At 45.6% G+C, this 16,790-nt stretch overlaps 2 protein-coding genes across 10 annotated transcripts in view; both read left to right on the forward strand.

Annotated features, from left to right (window-relative positions):
* Positions 1 to 7,011, forward strand: part of LOC100392569 (uncharacterized) — a 38,627-nt gene extending 31,616 nt beyond the window's left edge. For all 6 annotated transcript variants that reach the window (XM_078354919.1, XM_078354920.1, XM_078354921.1 and 3 more), the window contains 8 exons: positions 1,026 to 1,097; positions 2,701 to 2,762; positions 3,525 to 3,552; positions 4,070 to 4,137; positions 4,945 to 4,972; positions 5,486 to 5,553; positions 6,314 to 6,341; positions 6,851 to 7,011. In XM_078354919.1, coding sequence (XP_078211045.1) covers positions 1,026 to 1,097; positions 2,701 to 2,762; positions 3,525 to 3,552; positions 4,070 to 4,137; positions 4,945 to 4,972; positions 5,486 to 5,553; positions 6,314 to 6,341; positions 6,851 to 6,996 — 500 coding nt within the window. In that variant the 3' untranslated portion in view covers positions 6,997 to 7,011. The remainder of the gene's footprint in view (positions 1 to 1,025; positions 1,098 to 2,700; positions 2,763 to 3,524; positions 3,553 to 4,069; positions 4,138 to 4,944; positions 4,973 to 5,485; positions 5,554 to 6,313; positions 6,342 to 6,850) is intronic.
* Positions 7,012 to 7,659: 648 nt separating this feature from the next.
* On the forward strand, positions 7,660 to 16,643 carry LOC144580003 (uncharacterized). 4 transcript variants are annotated; one of them, XM_078354917.1, is made up of 13 exons: positions 7,660 to 7,752; positions 8,262 to 8,329; positions 9,136 to 9,163; positions 9,677 to 9,744; positions 10,511 to 10,538; positions 11,054 to 11,121; positions 11,929 to 11,956; positions 12,469 to 12,536; positions 13,302 to 13,329; positions 13,839 to 13,906; positions 14,716 to 14,743; positions 15,252 to 15,319; positions 16,127 to 16,643. In XM_078354917.1, exons 1-13 carry the CDS (start codon positions 7,698 to 7,700, stop codon positions 16,226 to 16,228), a joined length of 705 nt encoding a protein of 234 aa, XP_078211043.1. In that variant the 5' UTR covers positions 7,660 to 7,697; the 3' UTR covers positions 16,229 to 16,643. The 4 variants fall into 4 exon arrangements, with proteins under 4 accessions (XP_078211043.1, XP_078211044.1, XP_078211041.1 ...); XM_078354915.1 differs by lacking the exon at positions 7,660 to 7,752 and having other exon boundaries at positions 7,994 to 8,329; XM_078354918.1 differs by lacking the exons at positions 13,302 to 13,329; positions 13,839 to 13,906.
* Positions 16,644 to 16,790: the final 147 nt, after the last annotated feature.

Consider the following 16,790-nt stretch of genomic DNA (forward strand, 5'->3'; position numbering starts at 1 on the left):
TGGGTAGAAAGAGTGGACTTAGGTAAAATCTCTGACCATGCATAACTGAGAGACTTAAAATGTTTGCCTTATGGGTCATAAACTAATAAAAGTGACAACATGGGGATAATAGAGTAGGTCAATAAATGCGGTAAGCCACCTGCCACCTCTCCAGAGCTTCAACCATCCCACAGAAATGTTGGGGCAGCAGGATTTGACAAAGCTTGTGAGAAGAGCTCTCAGTCCAGGGTTCAGGGCATGATCTAGAGGACTCAGGTGTTCCAGGATCTCTATCCCCGGGGAACCAACTACATTATTACCTCAGATCTATCACTCCTCACTGTGGTGACTCTGGGCAAGTCACTCAAAATGTCTGAGTTTTAATACACTGAATTGGAAAATGTGGGTTGTAGCCCCTTCCCTGCCTGTCCCTTGGGGCTGATGTGGGGATCAGGGCAATCACAGATCTCTGTCATGAGCTGGAAATCATGTGTCCATGGAAACTGAAGTCACTTTCCATCCTACCCTGCACAGGAGACATGCAGGCTTCCTCTCTGTATTCAACCACTACCAAGTATCTGGATTATCCTTCTCGACATTGAATGATTGAACATTTTAGGGCATTTACAAAAGAAAAGAGTCTTTTTAAGTCTTTATCTGCATTTCATTCTTTTAGGTGCTATAGACCTTAGTAGGTCTATAGCATAGATCTACTAATGTTTCTACATCTCAGAATAGGGAAGAGAGGCACAGATGGGTTCATATCCCTCTCCCAGGTATGCGCAGATTCTAAGTAGGATTTGAACCCAGCCTATTCTTGGTAACTTGGGTCTTCTGCTTTTCTATTGTCTCATCTGAATAAAGGTATCTGCCTGGACAAACAAATCTTCCTAGAACCCAGATCTAATTCAGGTAGCATTGAAAAGCAGTCGGTGAAAACTAGGATCAAAAGTTTAAACTGAATAAGTTTTTACTAATTTCTCTGTGGTCTTCTGCCAGCAAGATGTCAAGAATTGTCTTTATTATAATACATTTCTACCTTGCAGGTTTGGCTGGCCGTGTGAGGAGCTGGGTACAAAAACGGAGGCGTAAAAAAAATTGCCCCACTGCAAATGAAGGTAGGGTGGAAATTATATCATTAAGTTGATTGAAGCAAACAATTCCAGTTTACTCATCCAGTGTCCCAGAGAAACTCAGTAAATGCTATGTGATGTTCTTCATTTATTTCATTTGTGCCCATTTAAATGCATTAAATTAATGGGTGATGCAACTACACAAGTAAAGTTACATTGGCAGCTTAGAGTTTGGTTCTTTTTGTTTCTTTGTTTTTGTGAAAAGGTCTCATTTTCTCACCCAGGAGTGCACTGGTGCAATCACAGCTCATTGCAATCTTGACCTCCCCGTGTTCAGATGATCCTTCTACCTCAGCCTCCCAAGCAGATGGCTATAATGCACATGCTTTATACCAAGCTCTTTTTTTAAATTTTATTTTTTTTTTTGTAGAGACGGGGTTTCACAGTGTTGCTCAGGCTTGGTTCGCTTTTGATAGTAAAGGACATCTCAAATGTTTAGACATTTGCTTTCAGTTTGGGCAATTATGAATACAGAAATTACAAACCTTCTTGTGTCTTGTTTGGAAACACAATTTTAAAATGTAAGGAAATACTAAAATTATGGTTACTTGCTCGTACGGTAAGACCACGTTTCTTTGTAAGAATTTTGGTAGAATTTACCGGTGAAATCATCTGAAGGTAGTGTTTTTGTTCTTTTGAGAAGATACTAATTATTGATTCAATTTCTAATATAAATATAGGCCTATTCAGATGATTCATTTATCATGAGAAGATGTTTAACCTTCTGAAACAGATCCAAAAAGTTAGCTCATTTCATATAATGTTTCCAAGTGTGAGCACAGATGTGTTCACAACATTCCTTTATTATTTTTTGATTCAACTCGTCTTGAACTGATATTATTAGTACATCGTGACTTCCTTCTTTTCCTTTGAGGTTAGAAAAGGTAGAGGTTTATCAGTGTTATTGATCTTTCCAAAGAACTGTTTTTGTTGTTGTTGATTTTCTCTGATGATTTCCTGTTTTTTATTCCATTAATTTCTGCAGTCGTTATTTATTTTTCCTCTATTCGAGATTATGCTGCTGTTTTTCTTTCAATGCCCAAGGCAGAAGCTAGATTATGAATTTAGATTTGATTTTTCTCATTTTTGACACAGCATCATGAATGTTACTCACTAAATATATCATTGAAATGCACAACAATTAAAATAATAAATATGTAAGCTTTTAAATTTAAAAAATACAACAGGACAGATGATAAATGTAGCAGCAGGATATGTAGATCCACAGAAGATAAATAATCCTGTAACATTTCATAAAATGTTGGGATTTGCCTACACCTTCACGTGGGCAGCAGGTGTGATGAGATGCTCTCACTGAGCCATACAGTGCCATTCTGTATTAACCGGTTCTCAGACTATTTCACACTGATGAGGTTGCCCGAGCTAGAAAGCCAAGGCTCTTTCATTTCTTTCTTCCCCTCTCCTATGCCTTCCTTCAGCACCAAGGAGAGTGGCCAAGCAGGAGCTCAGTTCATGCTTGTCAACAGCCCCCTTCCATACACTGCAGCTTCTGTCCACATCCCCCAAGACTTCTTGTGGGATTCCTCAGCATCACCAGTGTACTTACTGTCTCTCTGTGTTCTCCTAGCTCCTCTTCAAGACCCAAAGGAGTTTACACGTGAAAACCTTAAGGAGACATCACCTGACATAGTAAGATGCATTTCTTTGTCTTGAAGACAAATGTCTTTTTTGGGGGCTTCTAGAATATCAAGTATCATTTCTGACTGCCATTGTGAATCAGGCCTCAGCTGTCATAAACTCTAGCTACCAGTCACTGGAATGTATGAAAAACTGAAGCCTGATTGATGATGTCAGTCAGAAGATGACATCACTGAAAACCTAGTAGTGAGCGTATTTCTCAGTAGCAACATATTCTTCCTGAAAAATAATTTTGTATTTTTCAGCCAGCATAGATACTTGCTAAGTATTCCAAACCCACTGCATTTTCTGCAAGCATCCCCTGTTCTCCATTGGAGCCTGTGACTTCATCACTGTTAGACATCTGGTTTTTTGTTTAGTTTAGTTTTGTTTTTGAGACAGAGTCTCTCTGCCACCAGGCTACAGTGCAGTGGTGTGATCTCAGATCACTGCAGCATCCTCCTACTGCATTGAAGCAATTCTCCTGCCTCAGCCTCCCGAGTAGCTGGGACTGAAGGTTCTCGCCACCACCATGCCGGGTTTCTTGTAGTTTTTAGTGGAGACGGGGTTTCACCATGCTGGCCAGGATGGTCTCAATCTCTTGCCCTCATGATCTGCCCGCCTCAGCCTCCCAAGGTGCTGGGATTACATGCGTGAGCCACCGCGCCCAGTCTGCCGTCTGGTTTCCTAATGTCACCAAGTGAATACAAGACCTGTGCCAATGGGACCCAGCATGATGTAATCCTCATGGTGTTTCTTTTTCTCTTATTGCAGGAGAAGCCTGCAGCCCAGTATCGCCACTGTACGTACTCTTTTCCTTTTAAACAGTTACCGAGACGTAGTTGACATGCAAACTAATTCACCCATTTAAATTAGGTGATTCAGTGTTTTCACTCTATTTACCGGGTTGTGCAACCATTGTTAGAATCTAATTTTAGAAGCTCTTGGTTTCCAATCAGAAAACCCCCTTAGTAGTGACTCCTCTGTTTCCCCCAACCCCCCCCCACACCCCTGGTTCTAGGCAGCCCTAATCTACTTTCTGTTTCTATAGTACACTGCCTTTCTGTATTAACCGATTCTTCAAATGAGGATTTCACATTGATGAGGTTGCCCTAGCTAGGAAGCCAAGGCTCTTTCATTTCTTTCTGCCCCTCTTATTTTCCTTCCCTCAGCACCAAGGAGAATGGTCCAGCATCAGCTGGGTCCCTGCTTCTCATCGCCCAGCTCCATACATTCTAGCCAGGTCCACATTTCCCAAAGCTCCTTGTGAGATTCCTGAGAAGCACCAATGCACTGACTGTCACTCTGTGTTGTCTTAGGTGGTGTTCAGGTCTCAGAGGACCTCATTTTGCAAGACATGGAAGACCATGAGCTACCCCGTGATGTGGTAAGATGCATTTCTTTGTCTCGAAGAGAAATATTTATTTCTGGGGCCTCTGGAATATCAAGTGAATATCCTTTTTGACTGCCATTGTGAATCAGACCTCAGTCGTCATGAACTCTAGTGACCAGTCAGTGGAGATTCTGACCAACTGAGGCCTGATTGACGATGTCAGTCAAAAGATGGCATAACTTAGAATCTGGTCTTGTGCATATTTCTCAGTAGCCACATTTTCTCCTTGAAAAATAATTTTGTACTTTTCAGCCAGCATAGATACCTGCTAAGTATTCCAAACCCACTGCATTTTCTGCAAGCATCCCGTGCTCTATTTGGGGCCTGTGACTTCATCACTGTTTGACATTTGGTTTTTTGCATAGTTTAGTTTTGTTTTTGAGACAGAGTCTTTCTGTCTCCAGGCTACAGTGCAGTGGTGTGATCTCAGAGCACTGCAGCGTCCTCCTACTGCATTCAAGCAATTCTCCTGCCTCAGCCTCCCGAGTAGCTGAGACTGAAGGTTCTCGCAACCACCATGCCAGGTTTTTTGTAGTTTGTAGTAGAGATGGCGTTTCACCATGCCGGGTTTTTTGAAGTTTTTAGTACAGACAGGGTTTCACCATGTTGGCCAGGATGGCCTCAACCTCTTGCCCTCATGATCTGCCCGCCTCAGCCTTGCCACATGCTGGATTACATGCGTGAACCACCGTGCCCAGCCTGCCATCTGGTTATCTAACGTCACCAAGTGAACATTAGACCTGTGCCAGCAGGACCCAGCATGATGTCATCCTCATGGTGTTTCTTTTTCTCTTATTGCAGGAGAAGCCCGCCGCTTGGTGTCACCGCCGTACGTATTCTTTTTCTTTTAAACAGTTACCGAGACGTAGTGCGTATGCAAACAAATTCACTTATTTAAAGTAGGTGATTCCGTGCTTTTACTCTATTTATAGGGTTGTGCGACCATTGTTAGAGTCTAATTTTAGAAGCTGTTTTTCCCCCTCAGAAAACCCGCTTAGTAGTGACTCCTCTGTTTTCCGCAACCGCCCATGTCCCTGGTCCTAGGCAGCCCTAATCTACTTCCTGTTTCTGTAGTACACTGCCTTTCTGTATGAACCGGTTCTTCAAATGACGATCTCACGTTGATGAGGTTGCCCTGGCTAGGAAGCCAGGCTCTTTCATTTCTTTCTGCCCCTCTCGTTTTCCTTCCTTCAGCACCCAGGAGAATGGTCCAGCAGCAGCTGGGTCCGTGCTTGTCAAACACCCAGCTCCATACTCTCCAGCCCAGTCCACATTTCCCAAAGCTCCTGGTGAGATTCCTGAGCAGCACCAATACACTGACTGTCACTCTGTGTTCTCTTAGGTTCCGTTGAGGTCCCACAGGACCTCATATTAGAAGACATTGAGGATGATGAGCTACCCCGTGATGTGGTAAGATGCATTTCTTTGCCTCGAAGAGAAATTTTTCTTTCTGGGGCCTCTGGAATATCAGGTGAACATCCTTTTTGACTGCCATTGTGAATCGGACCTCAGGTGTCATGGAGTCTAGCAACGAGTCAGTGGAGTTTCTCACCAATGAGGCCTGATTGACGAAGTCAGTCAAAAGATGGCATAACTTAGAATCTGGTCTTGTGCATATTTCTCAGTAGCCACATTTTCTCCTTGAAAAATAATTTTGTATTTTTCAGCCAGCATAGATACCTGCTAAGTATTCCAAAGCCACTGCATTTTCTGCAAGCACCCCCTGTGCACGATTTGGGGCCTGTGACTTCAACACTGTTTGACATCTGGTTTTTTGTTTAGTTTTGCTTTTGAGACAGAGTCTCTCTGTCTCCAGGCTAAAGTGCAGTGGTGTGATCTCAGAGCACTGCAGCATCCTCTTCCTGCATTCATGCAATTCTCCAGCTTCAGCCTCTCGAATAGCTGGGACTGAAGTTTCTCGCCACCACCACGCCGGATTTTTTGAAGTTTTTAGTACAGACAGGGTTTCAGCATGTTGGCCAGGATGGCCTCAACCTCTTGCCCTCATGATCTGCCCGCCGAAGCCTCACCACATGCTGGATTACATGCGTGAACCATCACGCCCAGCCTGCCATCTGGTTATCTAACGTCACCAAGTGAATATTAGACCTGTGCCAGCGGGACCCAGCATGATGTCATCCTCATGGTGTTTCTTTTTCTCTTATTGCAGGAGAAGCCCACCGTTTGGTGTCACCGCCGTACGTATTCTTTTTCGTTTAAAGAGTTACCGAGACGTAGTGCGTATGCAAACAAATTCACTTATATAAAGTAGGTGATTCCGTGCTTTTACTCTATTTATAGGGTTGTGCGACCATTGTTAGAGTCTAATTTTAGAAGCTGTTTTTCCCCCTCAGAAAACCCGCTTAGTAGTGACTCCTCTGTTCTCCCCCAACCCCCACCCCGCTGGTTCTAGGCAGCCCTAATCTACTTCCTATTTCTGTAGTACACTTTCTTGCTGTATTAACCGGTTCTTCAAATGACGATTTCACGTTGATGAGGTTGTCCTGGCTAGGAAGCCAGGCTCTTTTATTTCTTTCTGCCCCTCTTTTTTTCCTTCCTTCAGCACCCAGGAGAATGGTCCAGCAGCAGCTGGGTCCGTGCTTGTCAAACGCCCCGCTCCATACCCTCCAGCCCGGTCCACATTTCCCAAAGCTCCTGGTGAGATTCCTGAGCAGCACCAATGCACTGTCACTCTGTGTTCACTTAGGTCCCGTTGAGGTCCCGCAGGACCTCATACTAGAAGACATTGAGGATGATGAGCTAACCCGTGTCGAGGTAAGATGCATTTCTTTGTCTCGAAGAGAAATTTTTCTTTCTGGGGCCTCTGGAATATCAAGTGAATATCCTTTTTGACTGCTATTGTGAATCGGACCTCAGGTGTCGTGGAGTCCAGCGACCAGTGAGTGGAGTTTCTCACCAACTGAGGCCTGATTGACGATGTCAATCAAAAGATGGCATAGCTAACAATTTGGTTTGGGGCATATTTCTCAGTTGCAACGTTTTCTCCTTGAAATAGAATTTCGTATTTTTCAGCCAGCATAGATACCTGCTAAGTATTCCAAAGCAACTGCATTTTCTGCAAGCGCCCCCTGTGCTCCATCTGGGGCCTGTGACTTCAACACTGTTGGACATCTGGCTTTTTGCTTAGTTTAGTTTTGTTTTTGAGACAGAGTCTGTCTGTCTCCAGGCTACAGTGCAGTGTTGTGATCTCAGATCACTGAAGCGTCCTACGGCATTCAAGAAATTCTCCTGCCTCAGCCTCCCGAGTAGCTGAGACTGAAGGTTCTCGAAACCACCATGCCAGGTTTTTTGTAGTTTGTAGTAGAGATGGCGTTTCACCATGCCGGGTTTTTTGAAGATTTTAGTACAGACAGGGTTTCACCATGTTGGCCAGGATGGCCTCAACCTCTTGCCCTCAAGATCTGCCCGCCGAAGCCTCACCACATGCTGGATTACATGCGTGAACCATCACGCCCAGCCTGCCATCTGGTTATCTAACGTCACCAAGTGAATATTAGACCTGTGCCAGCGGGACCCAGCATGATGTCATCCTCATGGTGTTTCTTTTTCTCTTATTGCAGGAGAAGCCCACCGTTTGGTGTCACCGCCGTACGTATTCTTTTTCGTTTAAAGAGTTACCGAGACGTAGTGCGTATGCAAACAAATTCACTTATATAAAGTAGGTGATTCCGTGCTTTTACTCTATTTATAGGGTTGTGCGACCATTGTTAGAGTCTAATTTTAGAAGCTGTTTTTCCCCCTCAGAAAACCCGCTTAGTAGTGACTCCTCTGTTCTCCCCCAACCCCCACCCCGCTGGTTCTAGGCAGCCCTAATCTACTTCCTATTTCTGTAGTACACTTTCTTGCTGTATTAACCGGTTCTTCAAATGACGATTTCACGTTGATGAGGTTGTCCTGGCTAGGAAGCCAGGCTCTTTTATTTCTTTCTGCCCCTCTTTTTTTCCTTCCTTCAGCACCCAGGAGAATGGTCCAGCAGCAGCTGGGTCCGTGCTTGTCAAACGCCCCGCTCCATACCCTCCAGCCCGGTCCACATTTCCCAAAGCTCCTGGTGAGATTCCTGAGCAGCACCAATGCACTGTCACTCTGTGTTCACTTAGGTCCCGTTGAGGTCCCGCAGGACCTCATACTAGAAGACATTGAGGATGATGAGCTAACCCGTGTCGAGGTAAGATGCATTTCTTTGTCTCGAAGAGAAATTTTTCTTTCTGGGGCCTCTGGAATATCAAGTGAATATCCTTTTTGACTGCTATTGTGAATCGGACCTCAGGTGTCGTGGAGTCCAGCGACCAGTGAGTGGAGTTTCTCACCAACTGAGGCCTGATTGACGATGTCAATCAAAAGATGGCATAGCTAACAATTTGGTTTGGGGCATATTTCTCAGTTGCAACGTTTTCTCCTTGAAATAGAATTTCGTATTTTTCAGCCAGCATAGATACCTGCTAAGTATTCCAAAGCAACTGCATTTTCTGCAAGCGCCCCCTGTGCTCCATCTGGGGCCTGTGACTTCAACACTGTTGGACATCTGGCTTTTTGCTTAGTTTAGTTTTGTTTTTGAGACAGAGTCTGTCTGTCTCCAGGCTACAGTGCAGTGTTGTGATCTCAGATCACTGAAGCGTCCTACGGCATTCAAGAAATTCTCCTGCCTCAGCCTCCCGAGTAGCTGAGACTGAAGGTTCTGGACACCACCATGCCGGGTTTCTTGTAGTTTGTAGTAGAGATGGCGTTTCACCATGCCGGGTTTTTTGAAGATTTTAGTACAGACAAGGTTTCACCATGTTGGCCAGGATGGCCTCAACCCCTTGCCCTCATGATCTGCCCGGCTCAGCCTTGCCACATGCTGGATTACATGCGTGAACCACCGCGCCCAGCCTGCCATCTGGTTATCTAACGTCACCAAGTGAATATTAGACCTGTGCCAGCAGGACCCAGCATGATGTCATCCTCATGGTGTTTTTTTTTCTCTTATTGCAGAAGAAGCCCACCGCTTGGTGTCACCGCCGTACGTATTCTTTTTCTTTTAAACAGTTACCGAGACGTAGTGCGTATGCAAACAAATTCACTTATTTAAAGTAGGTGATTCCGTGCTTTTACTCTATTTATAGGTTTGTGCAACCATTGTTAGAGTCTAATTTTAGAAGCTGTTTTTCCCCCTCAGAAAACCCGCTTAGTAGTGACTCCTCTGTTCTCCCCAACCCCCCACGCCCCTGGTCCTAGGCAGCCCTAATCTACTTCCTGTTTCTGTAGTACACTGCCTTTCTGCATTAACCGGTTCTTCAAATGACGATTTCACGTTGATGAGGTTGCTCTGGCTAGAAAGCCAGGCTCTTTCATTTCTTTCTGCCCCTCTTTTTTTCCTTCCTTCAGCACCCAGGAGAATGGTCCAGCAGCAGCTGGGTCCGTGCTTGTCAAACGCCCCGCTCCATACCCTCCAGCCCGGTCCACATTTCCCAAAGCTCCTGGTGAGATTCCTGAGCAGCACCAATGCACTGACTGTCACTCTGTGTTCTCTTAGGTCCCGTTGAGGTCCCACAGAACCTCATACTAGAAGACATCGAGGATGATGAGCTACCTCGTGATGAGGTAAGATGCATTTCTTTGTCTCGAAGAGAAATTTTTCTTTCTGGGGCCTCTGGAATATCAAGTGAATATCCTTTTTGACTGCCATTGTGAATCGGACCTCAGGTGTCGTGGAGTCCAGCGACCAGTGAGTGGAGTTTCTCACCAACTGAGGCCTGATTGACGATGTCAATCAAAAGATGGCATAGCTAACAATTTGGTTTGGGGCATATTTCTCAGTTGCAACGTTTTCTCCTTGAAATAGAATTTCGTATTTTTCAGCCAGCATAGATACCGGCTAAGTATTCCAAAGCCACTGCATTTTCTGCAAGCGCCCACTGTGCTCCATTTGGGGCCTGTGACTTCAACACTGTTGGACATCTGGCTTTTTGCTTAGTTTAGTTTTATTTTGAGACAGAGTCTCTCTGTCACCAGGCTACACTGCAGTGTTGTGATCTCAAATGACTGCAGCGTCCTCCTACTGCATTCAAGCAATTCTCCTGCCTCAGCCTCCCGAGTAGCTGAGACTGAAGTTTCTGGCCACCACCATGCCGGGTTTCTTGTAGTTTTTAGTAGAAACGGGGTTTCACCCTGTTGGCCAGGATGGTCTCAATCTCTTGCCCTCATGATCTGCCCGCCTCAGCCTCCCAAGGTGCTGGTATTACATGCATGAGCCACCGCGCCCAGTCTGCCATCTGGTTTACTAATGTCACCAAGTGAATACAAGACCTGTGCCAATGGGACCCAGCATGATTTAATCCTCATGGTGTTTCTTTTTGTCTTATTGCAGGAGAAGCCTGCAGCCCAGTATCGCCACTGTACGTACTCTTTTCCTTTTAAACAGTTACCGAGACGTAGTTGACATGCAAACTAATTCACCCATTTAAATTAGGTGATTCAGTGTTTTCACTCTATTTACCGCGTTGTGCAACCATTGTTAGAATCTAATTTTAGAAGCTCTTGATTTCCAATCTGAAAACCCCCTTAGTAGTGACTCCTCTGTTTCCCCCAATCCCCCAACACCCCTGGTTCTAGGCAGCCCTAATCTACTTTCTGTTTCTATAGTACACTGCCTTTCTGTATTAACCGATTCTTCAAATGAGGATTTCACGTTGATGAGGTTGCCCTAGCTAGGAAGCCAAGGCTCTTTCATTTCTTTCTGCCCCTCTTATTTTCCTTCCCTCAGCACCAAGGAGAATGGTCCAGCAGCAGCTGGGTCCCTGCTTCTCATCGCCCAGCTCCATACATTCTAGCCCGGTCCACATTTCCCAAAGCTCCTTGTGAGATTCCTGAGAAGCACCAATGCACTGACTGTCACCCTGTGTTGTCTTAGGTGCTGTTCAGGTCCCAGAGGACCTCATTTTGCAAGACATGGAAGACCATGAGCTACCCCGTGATGTGGTAAGATGCATTTCTTTGTCTCGAAGAGAAATATTTATTTCTGGGGCCTCTGGAATATCAAGTGAATATCCTTTTTGACTGCCATTGTGAATCAGACCTCAGTCGTCATGAACTCTAGTGACCAGTCAGTAAGGATTCTGACCAACTGAGGCCTGAATGACGATGTCAGTAAAAAGATGGCATAACTTAGAATCTGGTCTTGTGCATATTTCTCAGTAGCCACATTTTCTCCTTGAAAAATAATTTTGTACTTTTCAGCCAGCATAGATACCTGCTAAGTATTCCAAACCCACTGCATTTTCTGCAAGCATCCCGTGCCCTATTTGGGGCCTGTGACTTCATCACTGTTTGACATTTGGTTTTTTGCTTAGTTTAGTTTCGTTTTTGAGAAAGAGTCTCTCTGTCACCAGGCTACAGTGCAGTGGTGTGATCTCAGATCACTGCAGCGTCCTCCTACTGCATTCAAGCAATTTTCCTGCCTCAGCCTCCCGAGTAGCTGGGACTGAAGGTTTTCGCCACCACCATGCCCGGTTTTTTGTAGTTTGTAGTAGAGATGGTGTTTCACCATGCCGGGTTTTTTGAAGGTTTTAGTACAGACAGGGTTTCACCATGTTGGTCAGGATGGCCTCAACCTCTTGCCCTCATGATCTGCCCACCTCAGCCTCGCCACATGCTGGATTACATGCGTGAACCACCGTGCCCAGCCTGTCATCTGGTTATCTAACGTCACCAAGTGAACATTAGACCTGTGCCAGCGGGACACAGCATGATGTCATCCTCATGGTGTTTCTTTTTCTCTTATTGCAGGAGAAGCCAGCAGCTTGGTGTCACCGTCGTACGTATTCTCTTTCTTTTAAACAGTTACCGAGATGTAGTGCGTATGCAAACAAATTCACTTATTTAAAGTAGGTGATTCCGTGCTTTTACTCTATTTATAGGGTTGTGCAACCATTGTTAGAGTCAAATTTTAGAAGCTGCTTTTCCCCCTCAGAAAACCCGCTTAGTAGTGACTCCTCAGTTCCCCCCAACTCCCCACGCCCCTGGTGTTAGGCAGCCCTAATCTACTTCCTGTTTCCGTACTACACTGCCTTTCTGTATTAACCGGTTCTTCAAATGACGATCTCACATTTATGAGGTTGCCCTGGCTAGGAAGCCAGGCTCTTTCATTTCTTTCTGCCCCTCTACTTTTCCTTCCTTCAGCACCCAGGAGAATGGTTCAGCAGCAGCTGTGTTTGTGCTTGTCAATGCCAAGCTCCATACCCTCCAGCCCGGTCCACATTTCCCAAAGCTCCTGGTGAGATTCCTGAGCAGCACCAATGCACTGACTGTCACTCTGTGTTCTCTTAGGTCCCGTTGAGGTCTCACAGGACCTCATATTTGAAGACATTGAGGATGATGAGCTACCCCGTGATGTGGTAAGATGCATTTCTTTGTCTCGAAGAGAAATTTTTATTTCTGGGGCCTCTGGAATAACAAGTGAATATCCTTTTTGACTGCCATTGTGAATCGGACCTCAGGTGTCATGGAATCTAGCAACCAGTCAGTGGAGTTTCTCACCAATGAGGCCTGATTGACGATGTCAGTCAAAAGATGGCATAACTTAGAATCTGGTCTTGTGCATATTTCTCAGTAGCCACATTTTCTCCTTGAAAAATAATTTTGTATTTTTCAGCCAGCATAGATACCTGCTAAGTATTCCAAACCCACTGCATTTTCTGCAAGCACCCACTGTGCTCCATTTGGGGCCTGTAACTTCAACACTGTTTGACATCTGGTTTTTTGTTTAGTTTAGTTTTGTTTTTGAGACAGAGTCTCTGTGTCTCCAGGCTACAGTGCAGTGGTTTGATCTCAGATCACTGCAGCATCCTCCTACTGCATTCAAGCAATTCTCCTCCTTCAGCCTCTCGAATAGCTGGGACTGAAGTTTCTCGCCACCACCACGAGGGATTTTTTGAAGTGTTTAGTACAGACAGGGTTTCACCATGTTGGCCAGGATGGCCTCAACCTCTTGCCCTCATTATCTGCCCGCCTCAGCCTCGCCACATGCTGGATTACATGCGTAAACCACTGCGCCCAGCCTGCCATCTGGTTATCTAACGTCACCAAGTGAATATTAGACCTGTGCCAGCGGCACCCAGCATGATGTCATCCTCATGGTGTTTCTTTTTCTCTTATTGCAGAAGAAGCCCGCCGTTTGGTGTTACCGCCGTACGTATTCTTTTTCTTTTAAACAGTTACCGAGACGTAGTGCGTATGCAAATTCACTTATTTAAAGTAGGTGATTCCGTGTTTTTACTCTATTTATAGGGTTGTGCAACCATTGTTAGAGTCTAATTTTAGAAGTTGTTTTTCCCCCTCAGAAAACCCGCTTAGTAGTGACTCCTCTGTTCTCCCCAACCCCCCACGCCCCTGGTCCTAGGCAGCCCTAATCTACTTCCTCTTTCTGTACTACACTGCCTTTCTGTATTAACCCGTTCTTCAAATGACGATTTCACGTTGATGAGGTTGCCCTGGCTAGGAAGCCAAGCTCTTTCATTTCTTTCTGCCCCTCTCCTTTTCCTTCCTTCAGCACCCAGGAGAATGGTCCAGCAGCAGCTGGCTCCGTGCTTGTCAAACGCCCCGCTCCATACCCTCCAGCCCGGTCCACATTTCCCAAAGCTCCTGGTGAGATTCCTGAGCAGCACCAATGCACTGACTGTCACTCTGTGTTCTCTTAGGTCCTGTTGAGGTCCCGCAGGACCTCATACTAGAAGACATTGAGGATGATGAGCTACCTCGTGACGAGGTAAGATGCATTTCTTTGTCTTGAAGAGAAATTTTTCTTTCTGGGGCCTCTGGAATATCAAGTGAATATCCTTTTTGACTGCCATTGTGAATCGGACCTCAGGTGTCGTGGAGTCCAGCGACCAGTCAGTGGAGTTTCTCACCAACTGAGGCCTGATTGACGATGTCAATCAAAAGATGGCATAGCTAACAATTTGGTTTGGGGCATATTTCTCAGTTGCAACGTTTTCTCCTTGAAATATAATTTCGTATTTTTCAGCCAGCTTAGATACCGGCTAAGTATTCCAAAGCCACTGCATTTCCTGCAAGCGCCCCCTGTGCTCCATCTGGGGCCTGTGACTTCAACACTGTTGGACATCTGGCTTTTTGCTTAGTTTAGTTTTGTTTTTGAGAGAGAGTCTCTCTGTCACCAGGCTAGGGTGCAGTGTTGTGATCTCAGATCACTGCAGCGTCCTCCTACTGCATTCAAGCAATTCTCCTGCCTCAGCCTCCAGAGTAGCTGGGACTGAATGTTCTCACCACCACCATGCTGGGTTTCTTGTAGTTTTTAGTAGAGATGGCATTTGGCCATGCTGGGTTTTTTGAACTTTTTAGTACAGACAGGGTTTCACCATGTTGGCCAGGATGGCCTCAACCTCTTGCCCTCATGATGTGCCCGCCTCAGCCTCGGCACATGCTGGATTACATGAGTGAACCCCCATGCCCAGCCTGCCATCAGGTTATGTAATGTCACCAAGTGAATATTAGACCTGTGCCAGCGGGACCCAGCATGATGTCATCCTCATGGTGTTTCTTTTTCTCTTATTGCAGAAGAAGCCCGCCGTTTGGTGTTACCGCCGTACGTATTCTTTTTCTTTTAAACAGTTACCGAGACGTAGTGCGTATGCAAATTCACTTATTTAAAGTAGGTGATTCCGTGTTTTTACTCTATTTATAGGGTTGTGCAACCATTGTTAGAGTCAAATTTTAGAAGCTGTTTTTTCCCCTAAGAAAACCCGCTTAGTAGTGACTCCTCTGTTCTCCCCCACCCTTCACACCCCTGGCCCTAGGCAGCCGTAATCTACTTCCTGTTTCTGTAGTACACTGCCTTTCTGTATTAACCGGTTCTTCAAATGACGATTTCACGTTGATGAGGTTGCCCTGGCTAGGAACCCAGGCTCTTTCATTTCTTTCTGCCCCTCTCCTTTTCCTTCCTTCAGCAACAAGGAGAATGGTCCAGCAGCACTGGGTCCGTGCTTGTCAAACACCCCGCTCCATACCCTCCAGCCCAGTCCACATTTCCCAAAGCTCTTGGTGAGATTCCTGAGCAGCACCAATGCACTGACTGTCACTCTGTGTTCTCTTAGGTCCCGTTGAGGTCCCGCAGGACCTCATACTAGAAGACATTGAGGATGATGAGCTACCCCGTGACGAGGTAAGATGCATTTCTTTGTCTCGAAGAGAAATTTTTCTTTCTGGGGCCTCTGGAATATCAAGTGAATATTCTTTTAGACTGCCATTGTGAATCGGACCTCAGGTGTCGTAGAGTCCAGCGACCAGTGAGTGGAGTTTCTCACCAACTGAGGCCTGATTGACGATGTCAATCAAAAGATGGCATAGCTAACAATTTGGTTTGGGGCATATTTCTCAGTTGCAACGTTTTCTCCTTGAAATAGGATTTCGTATTTTTCAGCCAGCATAGATACCGGTTAAGTATTCCAAAGCCACTGCATTTTCTGCAAGCGCCCACTGTGCTCCATTTGGGGCCTGTGACTTCAACACTGTTGGACATCTGGCTTTTTGCTTAGTTTAGTTTTCTTTTAGAGAGAGAGTCTCTCTGTCACCAGGCTACAGTGCAGTGTTGTGATCTCAGATGACTGCAGCATCCTCCTACTGCATTCAAGCAATTCTCCTGCCTCAGCCTCCCGAGTAGCTGGGACTGAAAGTTCTCGACACCACCATGCCGGGTTTCTTGTAGTTTGTAGTAGAGATGGCGTTTGGGCATGCCTGGTTTTTTGAAGTTTTTAGTACAGACAGGGTTTCACCATGTTGGCCAGGATGGCCTCAACCTCTTGCCCACATGATGTGCTCGCCTCAGCCTCGCCACATGCTGGATTACATGCGTGAACCCCCACGCCCAGCCTCCCATGGTTATCTAACGTCACCAAGTGAATATTAGACCTGTGCCAGCGGGACACAGCATGATTTCATCCTCATGGTGTTTCTTTTTCTCTTATTGCAGGAGAAGCCCGCCGCTTGGTGTCACCGCTGTACGTATTCTTTTTCTTTTAAACAGTTACTGAGACATAGTGCATATGCAAACAAATTCACTTATTTAAAGTAGGTGATTCCATGTTTTTACTCTATTTATAGGGTTGTGCAACCATTGTTAGAGTCAAATTTTAGAAGCTATTTTTCCCCCTCAGAAAACCCGCTTAGTAGTGACTCCTCTGTTCTCCCCAACCCCCCACGCCCCTGGTCCTAGGCAGCCCTAATCTACTTCCTGTTTCTGTAGTACACTGCCTTTCTGTATTAACCGGTTCTTCAAATGACGATTTCACGTTGATGAGGTTGCCCTGGCAAGGAAGCCAGGCTCTTTCATTTCTTTCTGCCCCTCTCCTTTTCCTTCCTTCAGCACCCAGGAGAATGGTCCAGTAGCAGCTGGGTCCTTGCTTGTCAAACGCCACACTCCATACCATCCAGCCCAGTCCACATTTCCCAAAGCTCCTGGTGAGATTCCTGAGCAGCACCAATGCACTGACTGTCACTCTGTTTTCCCTTAGGTCCCGTTGAGGTCCCGCAGGACCTCATACTAGAAGACATTGAGGATGATGAGCTACCCCGTGACGAGGTAAAATGCATTTCTTTGTCTCGAAGAGAAATTTTTCTTTCTGGGGCCTCTGGAA

The sequence above is a fragment of the Callithrix jacchus genome, chromosome 17 (assembly GCF_049354715.1).
Source record: "Callithrix jacchus isolate 240 chromosome 17, calJac240_pri, whole genome shotgun sequence".
NCBI lineage: Eukaryota > Metazoa > Chordata > Mammalia > Primates > Cebidae > Callithrix > Callithrix jacchus.

Excerpts from the sequence above, each read along its gene's own strand:
- LOC144580003 (XM_078354915.1), top strand. The coding sequence starts at position 8,048 with ATGAGGTTGTCCTGGCTAGGAAGCCAGGCTCTTTTATTTCTTTCTGCC. Across the intron at positions 11,122-11,928 it reads ATGAGCTACCCCGTGATGTG|GAGAAGCCAGCAGCTTGGTG; the intron begins GTAAGATGCATT and ends CTCTTATTGCAG. Across the intron at positions 11,957-12,468 it reads AGCAGCTTGGTGTCACCGTC|GTCCCGTTGAGGTCTCACAG; the intron begins GTACGTATTCTC and ends GTGTTCTCTTAG.